We start from the raw sequence: 20,212 nt of genomic DNA, 5'->3' as shown, positions 1-20,212 counted from the left end.
CCTTCAGGAACGACCTTTAGCAGATGGTGAGGTGGACAAATCTGCTGGCTTTTATATTTCTAGCTGCTTCCCTTCAGTAAGCCCATCCTCCGACACCCATTGCTCCTTCTGCCCCAGGTTCTTCAATCGTGAGGAAGTAGAATTTCATAGCTAACATCTATGCGCCAGGCATTCTGCTAAACCCTCCTATACCTTATTCCATTTAATCCTTAAACCGGCCTAGAAAAAGCTATTATAATTATTCTGATTTTACAGGATGAATAACAGGTTTAGAGAGGTTGGGTAACAGGGTTACAGTTCCTAAGCGGTTGGAGCAAGCTTCAAACCTTAGTCAGCTGATATCAATTGTCATACTTAGTGCTACCTGGCTTCTATGTTTCGGCGCTAAAGCCCAGTTTCAAGACCAGGAAAGGAACCCAGGTGTGCTGTTTCCTTGAGTGGTGGGATCCAAGACACACTCCATCTCCAGGGAGGTGATAGCACTTCAGGAAGGAACGGCTGTGTCCAGTTTCAGCAAAGATGCCCCGCCAAGCATAGCTCCAGGGAAGAGGAGCCCTCAGATTCCAGAGATCTGGCTTGGACAATGGGCATGCAAGCGGTAATTAGCGTGAACCAAAGACTGGAGAAACTGCCCCAACCTTTTAATTTTTTTTTGAAGAATGCAAAATAATAAAAGTTCAGTTTTAGTTTTTTTTAAATCCCTGAACACACCCTGGCTGGTGTAGCTCAGTGGATTGAGTGCGGGCTGCGAACCAAAGGGTTACAGGTTCAATTCCCAGTCAGGGCACATGCCTGGGTTGCGGCCAGGTCCCCAGTAGGGGCCACGCTAGAGGCAACCACACATTGATGTTTGTCTCTGTTTTTCCCTTCCTTACCCTCTATAAAAACATAAATAAATAAAATCTTTAAAAATATATTTTAAAAATCAGGCACTATAATATCTTAAAAAACTAAAACAAAAGCCCTGAACACCTTTTTCTTTTAAAGATTTTATTTATTTATTTTTAGGGAGGGAAGGGAGCGGGGGGGGGAGAGAGAGAGAGAGAGAAACATCAATGTGCGGTTGCTGGGGGTCATGGCCTGCAACCCAGGCATGTACCCTGACTGGGAATGGAACCTGGGACACTTTGGTTCCCAGCCCGCGCTCAATCCACTGAGCTACGCCAGCCAGGGCTCCCTAAACACTTCTTTTCTACAAAAGCTCTCCACTTCTTTTCTTTATGCAAGAACATGATGGGTTAGTGTGTAAGGGTGAGGAGCCCACACCGATTTGAGCTTGAGTTTTCCACCAGTCTTGTCGAACAGGGCCTCAAAATCAGATATCATTCTATTTGAAGAAAATTAAGTAGTGTGATCTTTCTTGCATGGCCCATATGGCAGTTGTGAGTTATGTCCTGATACAATGTAATATTTACCCCATAAGCATCCAGCTGATGACATCATTTCCCACACAAATGGCCTCACATTATTTTTTACATTTTTTTCCAATATCCATCCATTTCTATGCAATTCAGGAGACTGGGAAATGTTTGAGTACACCTTGAAGGATGAACAAGATCAGCAAAATAGAGGGCTGGGGTGGGGGGTGGGCTGGGATGGGAGTAAAAGGCAGAAAACTGTACTTGAACAAAAATGAAAATAAAAAAATTTAAAAAAATACAGATTAACCCTGGCTGGCATAGCTCAGTGGACTGAGTGCGGGCTGTGAACCAGGCATCTCGGGTTCGATTCCCAGTCAGGGTACGTGACTGGGTTGCAGCCCATGACCCCCAGCAACCACACATTGATGTCTCTCTCTCTCTCTCTCTCTCTCTCTCTCTCTCTCTCTGCTTTTATTGAAGTCTGTATGTGAGGCAGGAGATAGTCAGGAAGGAAACTCCAGAGGCCCCGCAGGGCTGAGGTAGAAAACATCTATACATGACAAAGACCCCCTAAGACGGGTTGTTCCTGTTTTCTGGGACAACTCTGAATCATGGAATGCGCCTGCGCGCTACCCCTGGTTCATTATAATATCATTATGATGAAATAACAATGTGGGACTCCCTTCTCCAGTAGCCAATCAAGAAAATCATGGGAAACCACACATGCGCAGTAGCTTTGAAATCCAACTCCTTGTACCTGCGCAGGAAAAGCCCGCCAAAGACTAGCAAGGGGGCTTCTGCCCTATAAGAATAGAATCCCCCCAGCCCACGTGTCCCTTCTCTGCTCAGAGCTGGCTCACTCCCGTGTCCTGCGGAGTGCACTATCACTTAATAAATCTTCCCTCTTTCTTTATGCTATAAACTTTGTGTTCGGTTCAATTCTTTGTCCTCGATCACTAAGAACCTGGTTACCCGTGCACACCTGTGACATATGCAGTCTTTCTGTTGGTACAGATTCTTAGAAGTACAATTTGTTCTATCTTGACAGGAATTGCTTCGGAGAAACTAGCTGAACAATGTTCTCAAGCACCTATGAGGGTTCTCCTGATCGCCAGAGTGTCAGGCGACGTGTCTCCCAAGTCTTCTCCTTAATGAAACGGATACGCTTTCCAGATAACTAATCCCCTAGAGTGTGGACACCATACCTCAAGCAGCCCCCTTCACTCTTCCAACTGCCCAAAGTGTTGATGGGAGAGACCTGGTTCTCCTTGCTGACGCATGTAAAGAATTACATATCAGCAAATCGAGTAGTATGTAATCAGTTTATTAGTGGCCCATTCCCATGGAAGAGAACAGGACTGGGTAGAGTAGGGGGTGAAAGGCAAAGTTTCAGGGCAAACCAGGGTGAGAAAAGCAAGAGAGGCTGGAGACCAGGGTGGCAAGCCCCTGGGCAGCCTGAGGCCAGGTGGCCAGAGGCCCTGTGGCCCGAGAGCCAGAGAGAGAGAGAGAGAGAGAGAGAGAGAGAGAGAGAGAGAGAGAGAGAGAGAGAGAGACCTTTGTTCTCCGGACTTATATAGTTGGTGGGCTAGGAGGGAAAAAAGTCACATGTTGATTAACGGGTAAATGCGGCGCCAGCTTTCCTGGGAAAATGTGACTACCCAAATTTAGGGATGAATGGGGGTCTGTCCGCCCAAATCCTTATCTTGCTCCACTTGGTCATCTTGTTGTAAAACAAATACCTGACAGTTAAAATTGGGGCACTTCCCAAAGTTATTGATGGGCTCTTTCTGCAAGCATCAGGGACTCCCTCGTAAAACAGATAGTGACCAGAGGTAGGCAATTAACCAAAGTTGTTTTATGGGCTTTTTCTTCGGGCACTGGGGACCCTCTCCCACATTCAGGGCTTGGGATGAAAGCACAGTTTCAAGGCTTTCTTTCCCAGAGAGTGGAAATGCTACATAGAATTGCAAGGACTTTCCCTCTTTCTTGCTAACAGTGTTTCTTGTGACGTTGGAACACCTGGCAATATTATCAGACCAGGCTCAGGACTGCTGAGTTAGCGTGTGAGACTTGTCTCCTTCCTCCTCCCTGCCTCGGTTTACTATTTATTCCACCTAATTGGTAAAGGGTGTTTCCTGGCAACCAGGGTGCTAAATGCTGGCCAGTGACAGTATTGCAGTCTCAGAGTTCTTCCTATGCCGTCTCCCCCTTCAAAAGGACATTAACCACATGGTCTCGGGTCTGATGGCCATAAGCAGCTCACATCCTTTTCCCTGCAGAACACGAACACTCAGTCACACCCTTAGCCTCTGCACACCTTGGACAACATTGCACTTGCGGTCACCAAGACTTCCAGTCACTCAACCACAATTAGCTGCGCATTGTCCTTCTCCACGGTCTTGTTGCCCAGCGCATTTCTAATACGAGCCCAGAAGAGCGGCCTCTCGTGGACACAGTCTGGCCAGGTGATAAACGTCTGCCTGTTGACAAGCTTCCTGAGTCGGTGGTAGCTGGATAACTTATAGTTTGGGATCTCTTCCAGGAAGATCAGGATGATGACGTCCTGGTGCTCATAGAACATCTTGATGCTGGCCAGCTGCACTTCGAGGCGGCACCATTCACTGTGCAGGTAGTGGTTACTGACCACACACAGCGTCTTCCTGCTGGTGTTGATGGCGTTCTGAATGTTCTCAAAGATGTCTATCCCAGGTTCAAAGTCCCGGTGGTGAAGACAGAGCTTAAAGGTGGGCTGGCCATCTTTTTCAAGGGCTGGAACCAGCTCTTCATATACCCACTGCTCATCGGTGGCAGTGAAGGAGACAAAGGCATCATAGAGGAATTCCTTCTTTGTCCTATGCCACTTGGCCAGGTACCAGGCTTGAAATATGTAGAGCCCATACCATAGAGATGAAGTGATCTTGGCACCAGACCAAGAGAAGACCATTGTCGCGAGGACCAGACTGAAGGAGCTGAAGAAGCAAACCTTCGCCAAGTCAAAATTGCACATAGCATCGTCAAAGTCTACCAACAAGCTCTGGGTATCTGGCTGCTGACACGGGTAGCTCCGGAGGTAAGGGATATGGACATCCGCTGTGTTTATGGACCAGTTCTTGAGCCACACGTTGTCACAGTTGCATTGCAATTTGTTCCCATAGAGGTCAAAGTATCTCAGAGACGTCAAGTTCGCCAGATGACTCTGATTAACGACTTGCAGGTTGTTGAATCGTAAAGAGAAGACCTGAAGGCTTTCTAAGCCAGAGAACATGCCGGGAGTCAGTGACTCGATGTTGTTGTTTTCCAGGCGCAGCATCTGTAGTCTTTTGAGTTTTTGGAATAAGGAAATGTTTAAATAGAGACTCCGGGCTCCAGATTTTGTTCCGGAGATATCCAGCTTTGTGAGATTAGTCAGGCAGTCCAACTGGTGATGGTCCAAGAATACCATGGCATTCTTGCCTAGGAGTAGCTCCTCCAAGGCGTGCAGCCCTTGGAAGAGGTTGGTGGGAACGACCTGAACCCCATGCATTTGTCCTTCCAGGTTGAGTTGTTTCAGAGACTTGAGGTTCATAAATGGGGGAGAGCTCAAGGTCCTGGTGGTTTCGTAGGTGATTTTATTAAAACTGAGATTCAAAACTTCTAGATTTTCAAGGCCCAAGAAAATACTTGCAGTGAAGCTTGACAAGATATTGTATGCCAGGTCAAGTTGAGTAAGGTAGGTAAGGCCAGAGAAGGCATTCTTCTCTATACTATTCAGGCGGTTCTGGGAGAGAATCAGAACTTTCAGTTTCTTCAGAAAATAAAAGGTTTTGGATTTCAGAGTTCGAAGATTGTTGTATCCAAGGTCTAAAATCTCCAAATTTGGAAACTGAGCAAAGGAGTATCTGTCGATTTGCACTATCCAGCATCCAGCCACGTTGAGCTCCTTCAGAGAATACAGCCCATAGAAGGCCCTAGCACTGAGTTCCGTGATGGGATTTTTAGAGAGGAAAAGAAATTGTAGGGACCTCAAGGGTGAAAAGGCAAAATCTGGAAATCCTTTAAACTTGTTGTAACTCAGATGTAGGGTCGTCAAGTTCTGGAGGCCACTCCAGGTCTGGTTGGTGACAAAGGCAAGTTGGCACCTGTCTAGTTGCAGCCTTTGGAGGCTGGGCATGCCATTGAACTCACTGTCATTGAGGTGAACCAGATTATAGTTTTGTCTCAGGTCAAGGGACAAAAGCCTGGTACAGTTGGCGAGATGCTTTATGTCCCCTGCCTCCGTGGCCTTTTCCCTAAAGACCAAAGCCTCTAACATGGGCAGGCTTCTGAGGAAATGACACACACGGTTGACGTTTATTAAGTGGCTGCCTCGAAACACCTGGTCACTAAGGTCTATTTCGCTTAGATTCTGTAGGTGTTTGGCTGGAAGCATCTCCAGGCTCATGGATGTCCCACTGAGATTCAAGCTCCTCAGCTGGGGCAGAGTTTCCAGAGCCACATGCCGGACGTCTGCCAGGTTATTCTGAGAGACATCCAGAGTGGTCACATTAGGCAGTGACAAAGCAGAGAAATTTAATTCTGTTAGTTTGTTCCCCTGCAGGCTCAGCTGGGTCAGGGAGGCCAACAACCTGGGGCTGTGGTCCAAGATGCTGATGTTGTTGAGGGTGAGATCCAGGTATTCCAGGCGCGGGAGACGCTGCACCGCTTCGAGAACATTTGAAAAATTGCTAATATGGTTTCTAGACAAGCTTAAGTGTTTCAGGTTGAAAAGAGGGGCAAAGGCATGTTTGTGAATGTTGGTGATTCGATTATGGCTCAGGAGCAAAGTCTCCAAGTTGGACAGGCCCTCAAAGGAGTCGTTCACACTGCGAATATTATTTTCTATCAGGTTCAGAAGGGTCAGATTTTCAAGTCCCCAAAAGGCCCTCTTCTCAATCTTCCAAATGGCGTTCCACTCCAGTCGCAAGTCCACCAGAGCGGACAGATTAGTAAAGCCGTAGGAAGGAAGGGTTTGAATTTGGTTTTGTGTGAGGTTGAGGTGAGTAGTGTATCCCGGGATGTCAGAAATGGCCTCTGTCAAGTTGACGATCTTCTTCCGAATGCAGAAAACATGGCGAATATCCAATTCATACTGTGTACATTTACTGAATCCATATGTCTCTGCCAAAGACAGCAGAGACAGTGCAATGAAAATGAGGCAGAGCTGCTGAGGAGGCAAGGGGTTCTCTAAGCCCATCTTGTCAGCCCCAGACTTCAGAGTTCCCGTTACAAAGAATACCTCTTCCCGCGTCGTCCGATGCTCATTTTGGAAGAAATGGTCTTTCCATGTGACTTCGCTGCAAAGAAAAAAAAGAAAGCCATTTTGTTTCAATTTCTCTGTCAATATCTCCTCCCTCCTTCAAGAAGATGAAACAAAATTCTCCCCACGTTAACTTCCAAAACAAATCCACTTCTAAAGCAACTCTATGTATATCAATGAAGACCAGTGCTATTTCTCCCATAATAAAAATTGCTAGCATACGGAGGCATAACAAAACTTCCCAACACTCCTCTCGCCCCTGTACAATAAAATACCCCCCTTGGTATTTGGGCTGACACCTGAAATTCCACCATTGCAGATGCGCTTTGGGGTCTGTGGAGCTCAGTCCAGTTAAATGACTCATCCATGATAGGGGGAAAAAAACAACAAGGTTGACAAAGTTTACAGCTTGCCTCTATCTTTTATTCTGTTTTTAGATTTTTGTTTATTTATTTTTAGAGAGAGGGGAAGAGAGGGAGAAAGAGTGAGAGAGAGAGAAACATCAATGAGCAGTTGCTTCTCACACGACCTTAACTTGGGACCTGGCCCGCAACCCAGGTATGTGCCCTCACTGGGAATCGAACCGGCAACCTTCTGATTGGTGGGATAACCCTCAACCCACTGAGCTACACCAGTCAGAACTAATCCTGTGCTTTGGACAAACAATTTCACCCCTCTGAACCTCTTTTCTTATCCATACAATGGGAGAATGATACCTATTCCCTTATAATGTGGTGCAGATTCAACAAGACAACGTCAAGTGCACAGCTTGCTGCCTGGTACACTGTTCCATAAAAAGTTATTCCCTTTTTTTCACCTAAACTCTAGGCCACCACTGGCACAGTATTGTGTAGATCTCCTAGCTTTTGTCTCAAAAACACTGCTAGTCACAGAGGAACAAAGGAAATAGCATAGCTGCATTGAGTTGTTGTCTTTCCTTTGTATACATGTGTTGTTATGGGCACACACAAATATACGCCATTGCCTAGCACTATTTTGCAAAGCTAGGAATTACAAAACAAGCACCCATTATAGCAATATATACCTAATAACACAGGACTTTTTTGGATGGGTGCAATGATGATTAGCACAGTATTAGAACCAATAGAATCACAAAGCATGACTTTAAAAAGCTTTTTATAAGTGAAATAAGCTCCTTGCTGCTTACAACATCAGTCACCCTTGGCGCTACCCGCTTTTCCAATGTTTGTAATTCTTGTGGTAGTAAGTGGCATCTCATCGTCTTTGATTGACATATTTCTGAATATTTGTGATTAGGAGTCTTGCCATATATTTGGTAGCCATGTATAGTTTTCTTTCAGTGACCTCTTTAGGTATATCCTTTTTCCATTTATCAATAGGATTTCTTGTACATTAATCCCTTGGTGGTTTAATGATTTAAAGATCTTCCTTCACTTAACATTGTCTATAATATTCTTTGTTGACCGGAAATTTGTCATTGCGATGTGACAAAAAGCCTTTTTTTTTTTTGCTTTATGATTTTGCATGTGGATTCTTATTTTTTTAAAAAAAAATCATTTCCCTCTTTAGCCCTGACTGGGATAGCTCAGTGGATTGAGTGCGGGCTGCGAACCAGAGTCACAGGTTCAATTCCCAGTCAGGGCACATGCCTGGGTTGCAGGCCAGGTCCCCAGTGAGGGCCACACGAGGGGCAACCACACATTGATGTTTCTCTCTCTCTCTCCCCCTCCCTTCCCCTCTCTAAAAATAAAAAAAATAAATATATATATTTTTAAAAATAATTTGCCCTGTCTGGCATAGCTCAGTGGATTGAGCGTGGGCTGTGAACCAAAGCATCGCGGGTTTGATTCCCAGTCAGAGTACATGCCTGGGTTGCAGGCCACAGCCCCCAGCAACCGCACATTGATGTTTCTCTCTCTCTCTCTCTCTCTCTCTCTCTCTCTCTTTCTCCCTCCCTTCCCTCTCTAAAAATAAATAAATAAATAAATAAATAATAAAAAATCATGTCCCTCTTTAGATTACATTAAGTGCTGTACCTTTAACTCTACCTCTTCCATTTATGTCTAATCCATCTAAATCCCACCTTTGTATATTGTCTAAGGTAGGGATCCAGCTTTAGTCTTCAATTAGCAACGTAGTTCACTAAAACCTAAACAAAATCTGCTCCTTTTCTGGTGCTTTGAGGGGCATCTTTACCATAAGGCAAATTACTATATATACTTGAATGTAGTCCAGAGCTCTTTTCTTTTTTTTTTTCCAATGGCACCATTGTTTTATTTATTTTTCTTTTTCAATTAAATTTATGGGGGTGACATTGGTTGATAAAATTATATAGGTTTCAAGTGCAGAATTCTGTAATATATCATGTGTGCATTGCTGAACCTTTTTCTGTTCCTTTGTTTACTGATTAGTTCCTACAAGGGTACTGGGCCATTTTATTACTATGGCTTTAAAGTATACCTTAATATGGGAGAAAATGCAGACAGCTGTAATTGAACAAAAAAAGAAGAAACTAACATAAAGATAACAAAAAGAAAGTATCCTAATATCTAATAGGGTGAATCCTTTGTCTTTGCCCTTCTCTCCCAAGTTGATTTTTAAAGTGATAAGCAATTCATGAACTATCTTTCATAATTTAGATATGGATATATCTTCCAATATCTAAATATAATTCAGTCTATCAGCTTTCCCCCAAAGTCTTGCTGGAATTTAATTTTGCACTGCACTGAATTCGCAAGTTAATGTGAGGTGGATTGCTACAATTATCATGTTAAATCACCCCCAGTACGGACATGCTATATCTTCATGTAGTCAAAACTTCCCTTATATTTTAAATAGTTTTTTACCCTGGCTGGTGTAGCTCAGTGGACTGAGTGCGGGCCTGCAAATCAAAAGGTTGCAGGTTCGATTCCCAGTCAGGGCACATGCCTGGGTTGTGGAACAGGTCCCCAGTGGGAGGTGTGCGAGAGGCAACCACACATGGATGTTTCTCTCCCTCTCTTTCTCCTTTCCTCCCCCTCTCTCTCTAAAAATAAATGAATAAAATCTTTAAAAAAATAAATAAATAGTTTTTAAGTATTCTCTGTACAATTTTGTGTTTTCTGTGTTGTTTTCTAGAAACGTTTAGATTTTATTACTTTAAGGGATATCTTATTTTTTTTCCCTATTTAATTTTCTAGTTAGGTACAGCAAGGGTACCACAAGTTTTGAATTCTTTGTGTTATCATTAATAATAATAGAAAGCTTTCTGAACTGTCCTATTAGTTTTAAAATGTGACTGTATAGTCTTTTAGGTTTATCTGTCAATGATTATATTCTCTATGAGTAATGGAATTTATATATATATATATATATATATATATATATATATATATATTTTAACTATATCTTTTAAAAATTCATATTGAATATATTTCCTGTGCCTTTCCTTTATGTTGGTCTCACATAATATTGGTCGCAACCTCCAATACTATATTAAATTATAGTGATGATAGAAAATGTTTTTTGGTTAATAGGATGGCATCTATACATTTTGCCGTTGATTATTTTATTTGCTGTAGCTTTGGGTATACATCAAGTCAGAAAAGTTCCCCCCTAATCCTAATTTTTAAAGAAAGAATATAGTTGAGTTTGACGAGAACACAAACGAGGGAGGGGAAAACGGGGAAATTAACGGAGGGAGAGTGTACAGGAAAAGGACTTTCTTGTACAATTGATAAACTGGCTCTAATACGGCAGCATGAACATGGGCATTACTGGCTCACTACAAAACTCAGCAAGACCAATAATCTTAACCCGAGTTCATTTTATTTATTTTTAAAATATTTTTTTAAAGACTTTATTTCTTTTTGGAGAGAAGAGAAGGAAGGGAGAGAGGGACAGAAGCATCCATGTGGGGTTGCGTCTTGCGTGCTCAACTGCAGACCTGGCCCCGCAACCCAGGCACATGCCCTGACTGGGAATCCAATCGGTGACCTTTGGGGTCGGAGGCCATCATGCAGTCCACTGAGCCACATCAGCCCAGGCTGAACCGCATTTTATACATAGGGAAGTGAAAGTTCAGAGAGAGGAACTTGCACAATATTGCACAACTTAATATGTGTCAGAGTCGTGATTGAAATCATCTCAAAACCTCATGCTCTTTCCATGATATCCTGTCACCCTGTAATTCCAAAAGAGGAGTCACCAAACATTTGTAACGGTGATTTTATTATAGAGATATTTGTGTTACCCATCTTGGTGATTGCTTTGAAGAACGTAAATTAGGTGTGTAAATTCTAGAATATTCCAGAAAAGATGGTGTCAGAAGTTTCTGCTTACACTTTATATTCATGTCCATGACAGAGCAAATGCAAAAGCAATGCTCTTGAGAGTTTCAATTTCAAGTTCAAGGCAGCCCACCAGCATAATGACTGAGACGAATACATTGATTTAATACTGGAAGGCATTTTGACTTTATTAGGCCACAAGAAACAATGGGCCAGAGGAGGAGAGATTTCATTGTAAAAGTAAATAGAAGAAGAAGGAGAAAGAGGAAGAGGGGCAGAAGAGGAAGAAGAAGTAGTATAAGTAACTATGTCTTGCCTAAGTGTAGGGGTGCGGGAAACTGGGTAGACCAACACAGCGCCGCCAGATTAACGTATTCTCTGCTCTCAGACATGACAAGGGGTACCAATATGACCCCTAAAATCTATCCCTGTTTGTTACAGGACATTTTTTCTTTTTTTAATATATTTTACTGATTATGCCATTACAGTTGTCCCATTACCCCCCTTCACTCCCCTCCACCCTGCACACCCCCTCCCACCCACATTCCCCGCTTTAGTTCACGTCCAAGTGTCATAAGTTCTTTAGCTTCTACATTTCCCACACTATTCTTGCCTTCCCCCTGTCTATTTTCTACCTACCATCCATGCTACTTACTCTCTGTACCTTTTCCCCCTCTCCCCTCCTCCCACTGCCCTGTTGCTAACCCTCCATGTGATCTCCATCTCCATGGTTCTGTTCCGTTACAGGAAATTTTAAGTGAAGCAAAAATGTAAACATCCAAACTTGTCCAAACATCCAAATTTCCTGCCCTGACAAGAGACAGAAAGGGACAAGCCTTCTTGGTTAAGTTTCCCTGAGGACAGGACTAGTGGAAGGGAGTCCTTTTACCTGAAGCTGCTGCTGCTGTGGCTGAAAGCAGAGAAGCATTGAGAGCCAGTGCCAGAGCAAGAAGCCGAGTCCTGTCAGCCAGAGGAGGGAAGCTCTTGAAGGTGGTCAAAATGAAGGGCTTCTGGAAGAAGGTGCGGAACTAAGTTTAGCAAGCTGGGGAGATAACACCAGAGAGCAGACAGTCCAAAGAGCGAATAGTATGGGAAATCGAGAAGCCAAAGAACTTATATGCATGACACATGGACATGAACGAAGGGGAGGATGTGGGTGGGAGGGGGTGTGCAAGGTGGAGGGGAATAAAGCGGGGTATGGGACAACTGTAATAGCATAATCAATAAAATATATTAAAAAAAAACTTAAATGTACATCTCCATACCATAAAAATCCAGGAAAAATACATAGGCAGTAAAACCTCTTACATTTCCCATAGCAATACTTTTTCTGATATATCTCTTCATGCAAGAGAAATGAAAGGAAAAAAAATTAGCAAATGGGACTATATCAAACTAAAAAGGTTTTTTGGTTGTTTTTTTTTTTTTTGCATAGCAAAGATAACCATCAACAAAATGAAAAGACAGCCTACTAAATGGGAGAACATATTCACCAATGATGCATTTGTTAAGGGATTAATATCCAAAATGTATAAAGAAATTATAAAACTCAACAATAAAATTCAAACAATCCAATGATAAAATGTGCAAAGGACCTGAACAGACTCTTCTCCAAAGGGGACATACAGATGGGCCAGAGCCATATGAAAAGATGCTCAGCCTCACTAGCCATCAGAGAGATGCAAATTAAAACTACAATAAAATACCACTTTGCACCGGTCAGAGTGGCCATCATAACCAAGTCAACAAACAAGTGTTGGAGAGATTGTGGAGAAAAGGGAACCCTAGTGCACTGTTGGTGGGAATGCAGACTGGGGCAGCCACTGTGGGAAGCAGCATGAAGCTACCTCAAAAAACTAAAAATGGAACAGCCTTATGACCCCATGATTCCAGTTCTGGGAATATATAGAAAGAAAACAAACCCAAAACACAGATTTGAAATAATATATGCACTCCTATGTTCATTGCAGCGTTAATTACAATAGGCAAGATTTGGAAACAGCCCAAGTGCAGAGCAGTAGATGAGTGGATAAAAAAGCTGTGGTGCATTTACTCGATGGAATACTACTTGGCTGTAAAAAAGAAGGAAGTCTTACTGTTTGCAACAGTGTGGAAGGACCTGCAGGGTTATTATGCTCAGTGAAATAAGCCAGTCCGTTAAAGAGAAGTACTCCATGATTTCACTTATATGTGAAATCTGAAAAAGCAAAATAAACTAACAAACAAAAGAGAAACAAACTCACAGATACACAGAGAATAGACTGACAGCTGTCAGAGTGGAGGGGGTTGGGTGACTGGGTGAAAAATGTGAAGGGATTAAGCAAAAAACAATACAACAAACAAAAACTCAAACACACAGACAACAGCATGGTGATGACCAGAGGGAACGGGGAGGGGGGGAGGTAGAAGAAGGTAATGGGAAGATAGATGGTGAGAGAGAGAGACTTGGCTTTGGTGATGAAACAAAAAAGAAAAAGGTGAATGGGAAGAAGAAGGAGGAGGAGAGAGAGGAGGAGAAGGAAGAAGAAGAAGGAGGAGGAGGAGGAGGGAGAAGAAGAAGGAGGAGGAGGAGGAGGGAGAAGAAAGAGAAGAAGAAAAGCAAAAAATATATTTTAAAAAGATTTTATTTGTTTATTTTTAGAGAGGGAAGGGAGGGAGATAGAGAGAGAGAGAGAGGGAGAGAGAGAGAGACATCAATGTGTGTTTGCTGGGGGTTCTGGCCTGCAACCCAGGAATGTACCCTGGCTGGGAATTGAACCTGGGACACTTTGGTTCCCAGCCTGCGCTCAATCCACTGAGCTACGCCAGCCAGGGCAACAAAAAATATTTTTTAAATTTATTTTTAGAGAGGGAAGGGAGGGAAAAAGAGAGAGAGAGAGAAACATCAATGTGCGGTTGCTGGGGGTCATGGCCTGCAACCCAGGCATGTGCCCTGACTGGGAATCGAACCTGCGACGCTTTGGTTCGCAGGCAAAAAAATATTTTTAAAAAAGAAACGAAAGTAAAAGTGCCTGGTGCAAGTTGATAGACTTGTGTATCCAGTGGATCTGAGAATAACTGGGAGGTAATGAAAGAATTGAGGGAACTAGAGATATCCGGTTTGAAAAAGGGAACCATCAGGGACCACTGACTGTATTTCAGCAGCCACCACCCCCATTCCTTCTTTCTGCACAGCCTCTGTTTCCAGGCCTGTATACAGTAAGCAGGTAATTGTTTCTTCAAGACCTCGAAGGGAGGAGAGACAGAAGAGCATAATAGGGAGAGACACTAGCTTTCTTACCAAGAAACATGGACTTCATACTGGGCCTAGGCATTGATTCCATCACAGAGAGAGCCCTGGAGCCAGGAAATGCCTTCTAATCCCCAAATTATACCCTGTAATCCAGACAAAAGGGCCCATGACCAAAGCACAGCAAAGCCCTGAGTAGCTTGTCCATGAGGAGCAAATGTATTTGTCGTTCTCAATCCCGCCTGAGCAATGGAATCATCTAGGGGTTAAAAACAGGTATTTCCTGGGCCTCTCTCAAGTATCTGGGTTTTAAATAAATGCTTAAGTTATGCAGCCAGGGAGGAAAAGACCTTTGCCCAGTTGTTCTCAAATTTCAGCTTCAACCAGAATCACCTGGAAGGCTTTTTTTTTACTTTATTTTATGTGAAGATTTTATTTATTTATTTATTTATTTATTTTTAGAGAGAGGAGAAGGGAAGGGGAAAGAGAGGAAGAGAAACATCAGTGTGTGCTTGCCTCTCACACATCCCCCATTCAGGACCTGGCCTGCAACCCAGGCATGTGCCCTGACCAGGAATCGAACCAGTGATCCTTTGGTTCACAGCCCGCGCTCAATCCACTGAGCTACACCAGCCAGGCTACATTATTTTTATTGTTGACTCTGTTACAGCTGTCCCCATTCTCCTGACTCCCCATTTGCCCAAGGCTTTTTAAAACACACGTTGCTGAGCCCGACTCCCAGAGTTTTAGATTCATTTGGTCTGAGGAGGAGACAAGAACTGGAATTTTGCCCAGTTTCCCAGGTGATGTTGAGTTACTGGTTCAGGGACCATGTTCTATGAATAACTGGCATAGCCTATCTCTTTTAAAAGATGTTATTTATTTATTTGTAGACAGAGGGGAAGGGAGGGAGAAAGAGAGGGAGAGAAACATCCATGTGTGGTTGCCTCTCATGTGCCCTCCACTGAGGACCTAGCCCGCAACCCAGACATGTGCCCTGACTGGGAATTGAACTGGTGACCTTTCTGGTTTGCAGGCTGACGCTCAATCCACGGAGCCACACCAGCCAGGGCTTGTTATTATTATTTTTAATACATGATGTTTTCTCTGTGAAATTGGGAGGAGTGGACGCTTCCATCTCTACTTTTGGAAGGGTTTTGACAGTGCTATTTTTTGAAAATGTGGCTGGGGATGGCAGAAGTGACAGAAGGGGTGATCCCCAGTGCATGCTCTAGTTGGAGGGGGTCTGTGGAACTTGATGCCCAGAAAAGATATGTCAAAATTGCTGAGCACTTCACAGTTTACAGTGCTGTCACGGTAAGCTCCGTGAGGTTCTACAAAACAAGGAGGTGATAGAGGACTCAAGACTTGGAACATTTTAGCTGAAGGTAAAAAGCTGTAAGTCTAGCAAGTAATGTGTATGTTAAGCTTTTGTTTCAGAAACTACAGATAAGGCCGGTCCTGGCTCCCGAGAAAAGCAGCCGACCTCCTGGGGCAATGGCTAGAGATGACCTGGCGACATGTTGGAGGCATCCGGGCCTTTTGTGTGACACCCCCACCTTGGGAACAGCTAGCTGCAGAGAACAGGAATGCTGCAGCTTCGCTCACCCAATCCTTCCTGAATTTCAAAGCCCTCACCGCCCCTTGCTTGTCCTCCCCCGCCCCCTTATAAAAGATCTGGCCAGGAAAGAAAAGACAAGATGGTGTGTTAGGGTATGAACCCGCCATCTTCTCGGATCGCCGGCCATCTGAATAAAGCGCCCATGAAAGATTCAATTGCTGTCATTGCTTATTGGATTTGGTAGTGACAGGCAGCCCGAACGCCGGTGTCTTTTCCCGTTACAAAAGGAGGGCCAGAGAGGTAGCGTGATGGCACGTAGTCAGCAAATGGCACGTAGGATTGAGATTCAAGTGCAGACTGCTTGACCTCCAATCCCGGGCTCTTGCAACCTCAGCACAAACGGCCCAGGCACACACTTTCATGCCTGATCCCTAAGTCCGCTGTGTGGTCTCAGGGTCCCGTGGGCCCAGAGCACTATCTAGAATTCCTCCCTTTCCTTCCAACTGCTTCCTTTCGGAATTTCTGAGGCATGATGAATCCAATGACAGATCCCTGTAGTGCTCACAGTGAAAATTAACTCTAAACTGCCATATGTCATCTTAGAGAGCTTATTAGATTGAGAGTGAATGTTTCAAAAGCACTGTGTTAGTTTGCACAGCATATACCATGCCGTTGTGCTGGTGATAGGGGCTTAAGACTTGGGAAAATTTAACTTAAGGTAAATAGTCATAAATCTAGCAAGTCATGTGTATGTTAAGTTTTTGTTTCAGTAACTACAGATAAGGCCTATCTTGGCGCCTAAGAGTAAGCAGATGACCTCTTGGAGACGTCTGTACCAGGAAGAAGCAAGCGACTAGCCTTCCCCCTTGGAGGCAACTGTTGAATTTCAAAGGCTTTCGCTGACACCTTGTTTGCCCTCCCCCACCCCCTTATAAAAGATCTGGCTGGGAAAGAGAGAGCAAGATGGTTTGTTAGGGTATGAACCCGCCATCTTCTCGGATCGCCGGCCATCTGAATAAAGCGCCTATGAAAGATTCAATCACTGTCACTGCTTATTGGATTTGGTAGTGACAGGCAGCCCGAACGCCGGTGTCTTTTCCGGTTACAATGGCAGCACCTAACTGAGGATGCACGGGCTATCCCAAGTTCTTTTCTCCTACTATAGGAGACTGTTCTGTTGTGGTGTGGTCCCAGACAGGACCCACGCCCACGGATAGGTTCTCCCGTGGGGAATCAGGCCTGCAATGTACCTAGGCCGCTTTGAGACTTGCTTTTACTAAAACTCCCTCACCCTGCATTGAGACAGCAAGTGCTTACTGTAACTTCCTCAAATCCATGCTAAACCTTCCAAGGAGGAGTGTAACCAGTTCAAGTACTTTACCCTTTGCATTTGCAAAAATCCGTCTTCTGTGATGTGATTAGCGGTTTTCTGTAAAAGGCAACCACCAAAAGCGAACCTGTGCATAGTACATGAGGACCATCATGTAATGTGCCCAGAAAAGCAATAAAAGCTTGTCAAGCCAAGGGCCGAGGCTTGCTCTCCCCTTGAGAGAGAAGCTGCGCCGTCCCTTTTCCTTCACAGGACTCGGTGGTCCGTGTGACTTTCTCGTGCCTCATCCACCATGTGGCGGACCGCACGAGCCGGGGTTCGCATCAATCTACCATTGTAGAAGCTCAAGGTGCAAAACACAATGATTTGATGTATATATGTGGTTGGAAAAGATCATCACGATAAGTTCAGTTAACTCCCATCACCTCACAGTTACAAAATTGTTTTCCTTCTGATGGGAATTGTAAGATCTACTCTCTTAGCAATTCTCAAATACAGAAAACAGTACTGTGAACTAGAGTCACCCTGTTGCACGTTGCGTCCCCGACTTAACTTGTAACTGGAAGTTTGTACCTTTTTACCATCTTCAAGCCATTCCCTCATCCTCACCCCCGCCCCCCGGCCCCGCCGCCCACCACCTCTGGCAAGCACAGGTCTGATCTCTGTTTCTATGAATTTTTTTTGTCAGATTCCACATAGAAGCAAGATTATGCAGTATATTTGTCCCCCCACTCTGGAAGTGCACCCATGTTATTGCAAATGGCACGACTTCTATGGGGTTTTTTATGGCTGAATAATATTCCATTGTAGAAATATAGCACATTTTCTTTATTCATTCATCCACTGTTGGACACTTAGATTGTTTCTATAATCATGGCTATTATAGATAACGCTGCAATGAATGTGGGAGCACACGTATCTCTTCAGATCCGAAATTCATAAAAGCTACTTTAGTCACTGGAAACAAGCCTTGCTGGCTGATATGAAAATAAATGTTGGCCCTGGCTGGCGTAGCTCAGTGGATTGAGCACGGGCTGCGAACCAAAGCACTGCAGGTTCAATTCCCAGTCAGGGCACATTCCTGGGTTGCCTGCAGGCCACGGCCCCCAGCAAGAGCACATTGGTGTTTCTCTCTCTCTCTCCTCCCTCCCTTCCCTCTCTAAAAATAATAAATAAAATATTAAAAAAAAAAAGAAAATAAATGCTGTACCACCTCCATGTAGTTCCACTGCGTATGGTGAAATTTCTGTAAGTTACTTTAAAGACAACATATTATTTTCCTGATCCCTCAGGCTCTAGTAATGCCATCTGTCTCTTGGGACAATTCCGGGAAAGGGTTTCTTTTATTTTACAGCAATATACAACATACTAATCAAAGTTCAAAGAAAACAACATACCCGCAAGAAGCTCTTGGTCCACGCTCCCGTTGCTCATCTTTCTGTACTCAGATTTTCTGTAAAATAAGGAAATTCTTTCTTGGGAAGTTTCAAAACTTCAAGATGATCGCTCTGAGCTCTTAAGACATGTGACCAACTAAGAAGCATTTCTTCCTCTTCAGGCTTCATGGTTTGGTGTTGTCGCTGGATTTGCTCATTTTGGGGTCACTAAAGGAGTTTCCTCAGAAGCGCCAAAATCCCACTCGGGGTGTGTTGCAAAACAGAATTTCTAGGAGGAAGATGTTATCTTGCGCCCATCGCATATTCCTCCAGATTTCTTGCTCCCTGGGAGCTCATGGGGTTGCTCAGCTCGCTCAAGCCCTGTGTTGGCAGCAGTTCCAGCAAACTCGTCTGGAACCGCCCGTGTGAATGGGTGGGGAGAGGCCTCCCTTCCTTTGTTTTCTTCCTGGAACCGGTGTGCTTCTCCAGCTAGGTCTCAGCTACGTTTGAGCTTCGGGGTCAGGCTGTGCGACCCTGCTTCTTTCCGCTCTGACTCCTCCTTTTGGTCACCAACTTGGCTGCCTGTTAAAGAGATTACCCATGTTGCACTGCATTTTCTTTAGTCTGGGCTGCTGAATTTCTTCCTTCCCCTAAATGATAGGCAAAAGAAGCTCGTGAAGAGATTGAATTCTGAAGACATTGAAGCCACGCTATTAGGAACTGATTCAAAGCACTGACGCTTTCATTTTTGTGGGAAGAAGTAACACCACAGAAACCCATTTCCAGGGCCAGCCTTTGCCAGAACCGAGGAATTTGTAGCCAGGCCTTGGTAGTTTAATTTCAGTACTCTGTCCTTCACACATCTCTATAGTTCTATAGTACTGGGCACGGGAGGTGGGGAGGGGGGCACAAAGATAGCACTCCAGAAGCTTGGGTATCTGCCTTCTTTTGACAGCCCAGTGCTCCTAGTGTTTAAGTACTACAACCACAGCCTTTAGGTAGAGGTGCAGCTCATAAAAAGAGAAAAAAACAAGCCCTGGCTGGCATAGCTCAGTGGATTGAGCATGGACTGTGAACCAAAGCATCGCAGGTTCGATTCCCAGTCAGGGCACATGCCTGGGTTGCAGGCCAGGTCCCCAGTGGGAGCCACATGAGAGGCAACCATGCATTGATGTTTCTCTCTCTCTCTTTCTCCCTCCCTTCCCTCTCTAAAAAAAAATAAATAAAATCTTTAAAAAAGAGAGAAAAAACAGAATAGTATATTTTGTAATAACATCACCCTGGGGAAGGGGTGGGCTATACCTGAACAAAGTCTCTTTTTTTTTTTCCAGAAGAGGAGAGATTTCCCCCTAGCAGGATTTCCGAGACATTTTTTTTTTTAAATGGACGGTCCTCTCTTTTGGCTTTTTAATATTCTCACTCATACTATGGAGTACCTGTTGAATAATAGTAATAATAATAGAGCCCTGGCTGGCGTAGCTCAGTGGATTGAGCGCAGGCTGCGAACCAAAGTGTAGCAGATTCGATTCCCAGTCAGGGCACATGCCTGGGTTGAAGGCCACGGCCCCCAGCAACCGCACATTGATGTTTCTCTTTCTTTCTCCCTCCCTTCCCTCTCTAAAAGTAAATAAATAAATAAAATCTTAAAAAATATAATAATAATAGTTGCTGGAAAAAAATAGGGAGCATTTATCATATCCCAGGCATTGTAATGAGTGCTTTACATGTATTTACACAGGTAACAAAAAACTTTATGAGGTATTATCACTTTTGCAGTTTTTAGATGAGGAAACCGGGACACGGCATAGTTACATAATTCGCCCAAAGCCA

The 20,212-nt window shown here is 44.0% G+C and overlaps 1 protein-coding gene across 1 annotated transcript; it reads right to left on the bottom strand.

Moving 5' to 3' along the window:
* Positions 1-3,001: 3,001 nt before the first annotated feature.
* Positions 3,002-18,912, bottom strand: LOC123824400 (toll-like receptor 13). The gene is made up of 2 exons (XM_045847549.1): positions 18,404-18,912; positions 3,002-6,673 (listed from the first exon to the last, which is right to left on the bottom strand). Exon 2 carries the CDS (start codon positions 6,571-6,573, stop codon positions 3,718-3,720), a length of 2,856 nt encoding a protein of 951 aa, XP_045703505.1. The 5' UTR covers positions 6,574-6,673; positions 18,404-18,912; the 3' UTR covers positions 3,002-3,717.
* Between the last annotated feature and the right edge of the window lie 1,300 nt (positions 18,913-20,212).

The sequence above is a fragment of the Phyllostomus hastatus genome, unplaced genomic scaffold (assembly GCF_019186645.2).
Source record: "Phyllostomus hastatus isolate PE091 unplaced genomic scaffold, TTU_PhHast_1.1 phas_contig_551, whole genome shotgun sequence".
NCBI lineage: Eukaryota > Metazoa > Chordata > Mammalia > Chiroptera > Phyllostomidae > Phyllostomus > Phyllostomus hastatus.
The sequence above is the reverse complement of the archived record's forward strand: the minus strand, read 5'-3'. Positions and strand labels throughout refer to the sequence as shown.

Bases quoted from the DNA above. Each gene is read 5' to 3' on its own strand.
- LOC123824400 (XM_045847549.1), bottom strand. From the start codon at position 6,573: ATGGGCTTAGAGAACCCCTTGCCTCCTCAGCAGCTCTGCCTCATTTTC.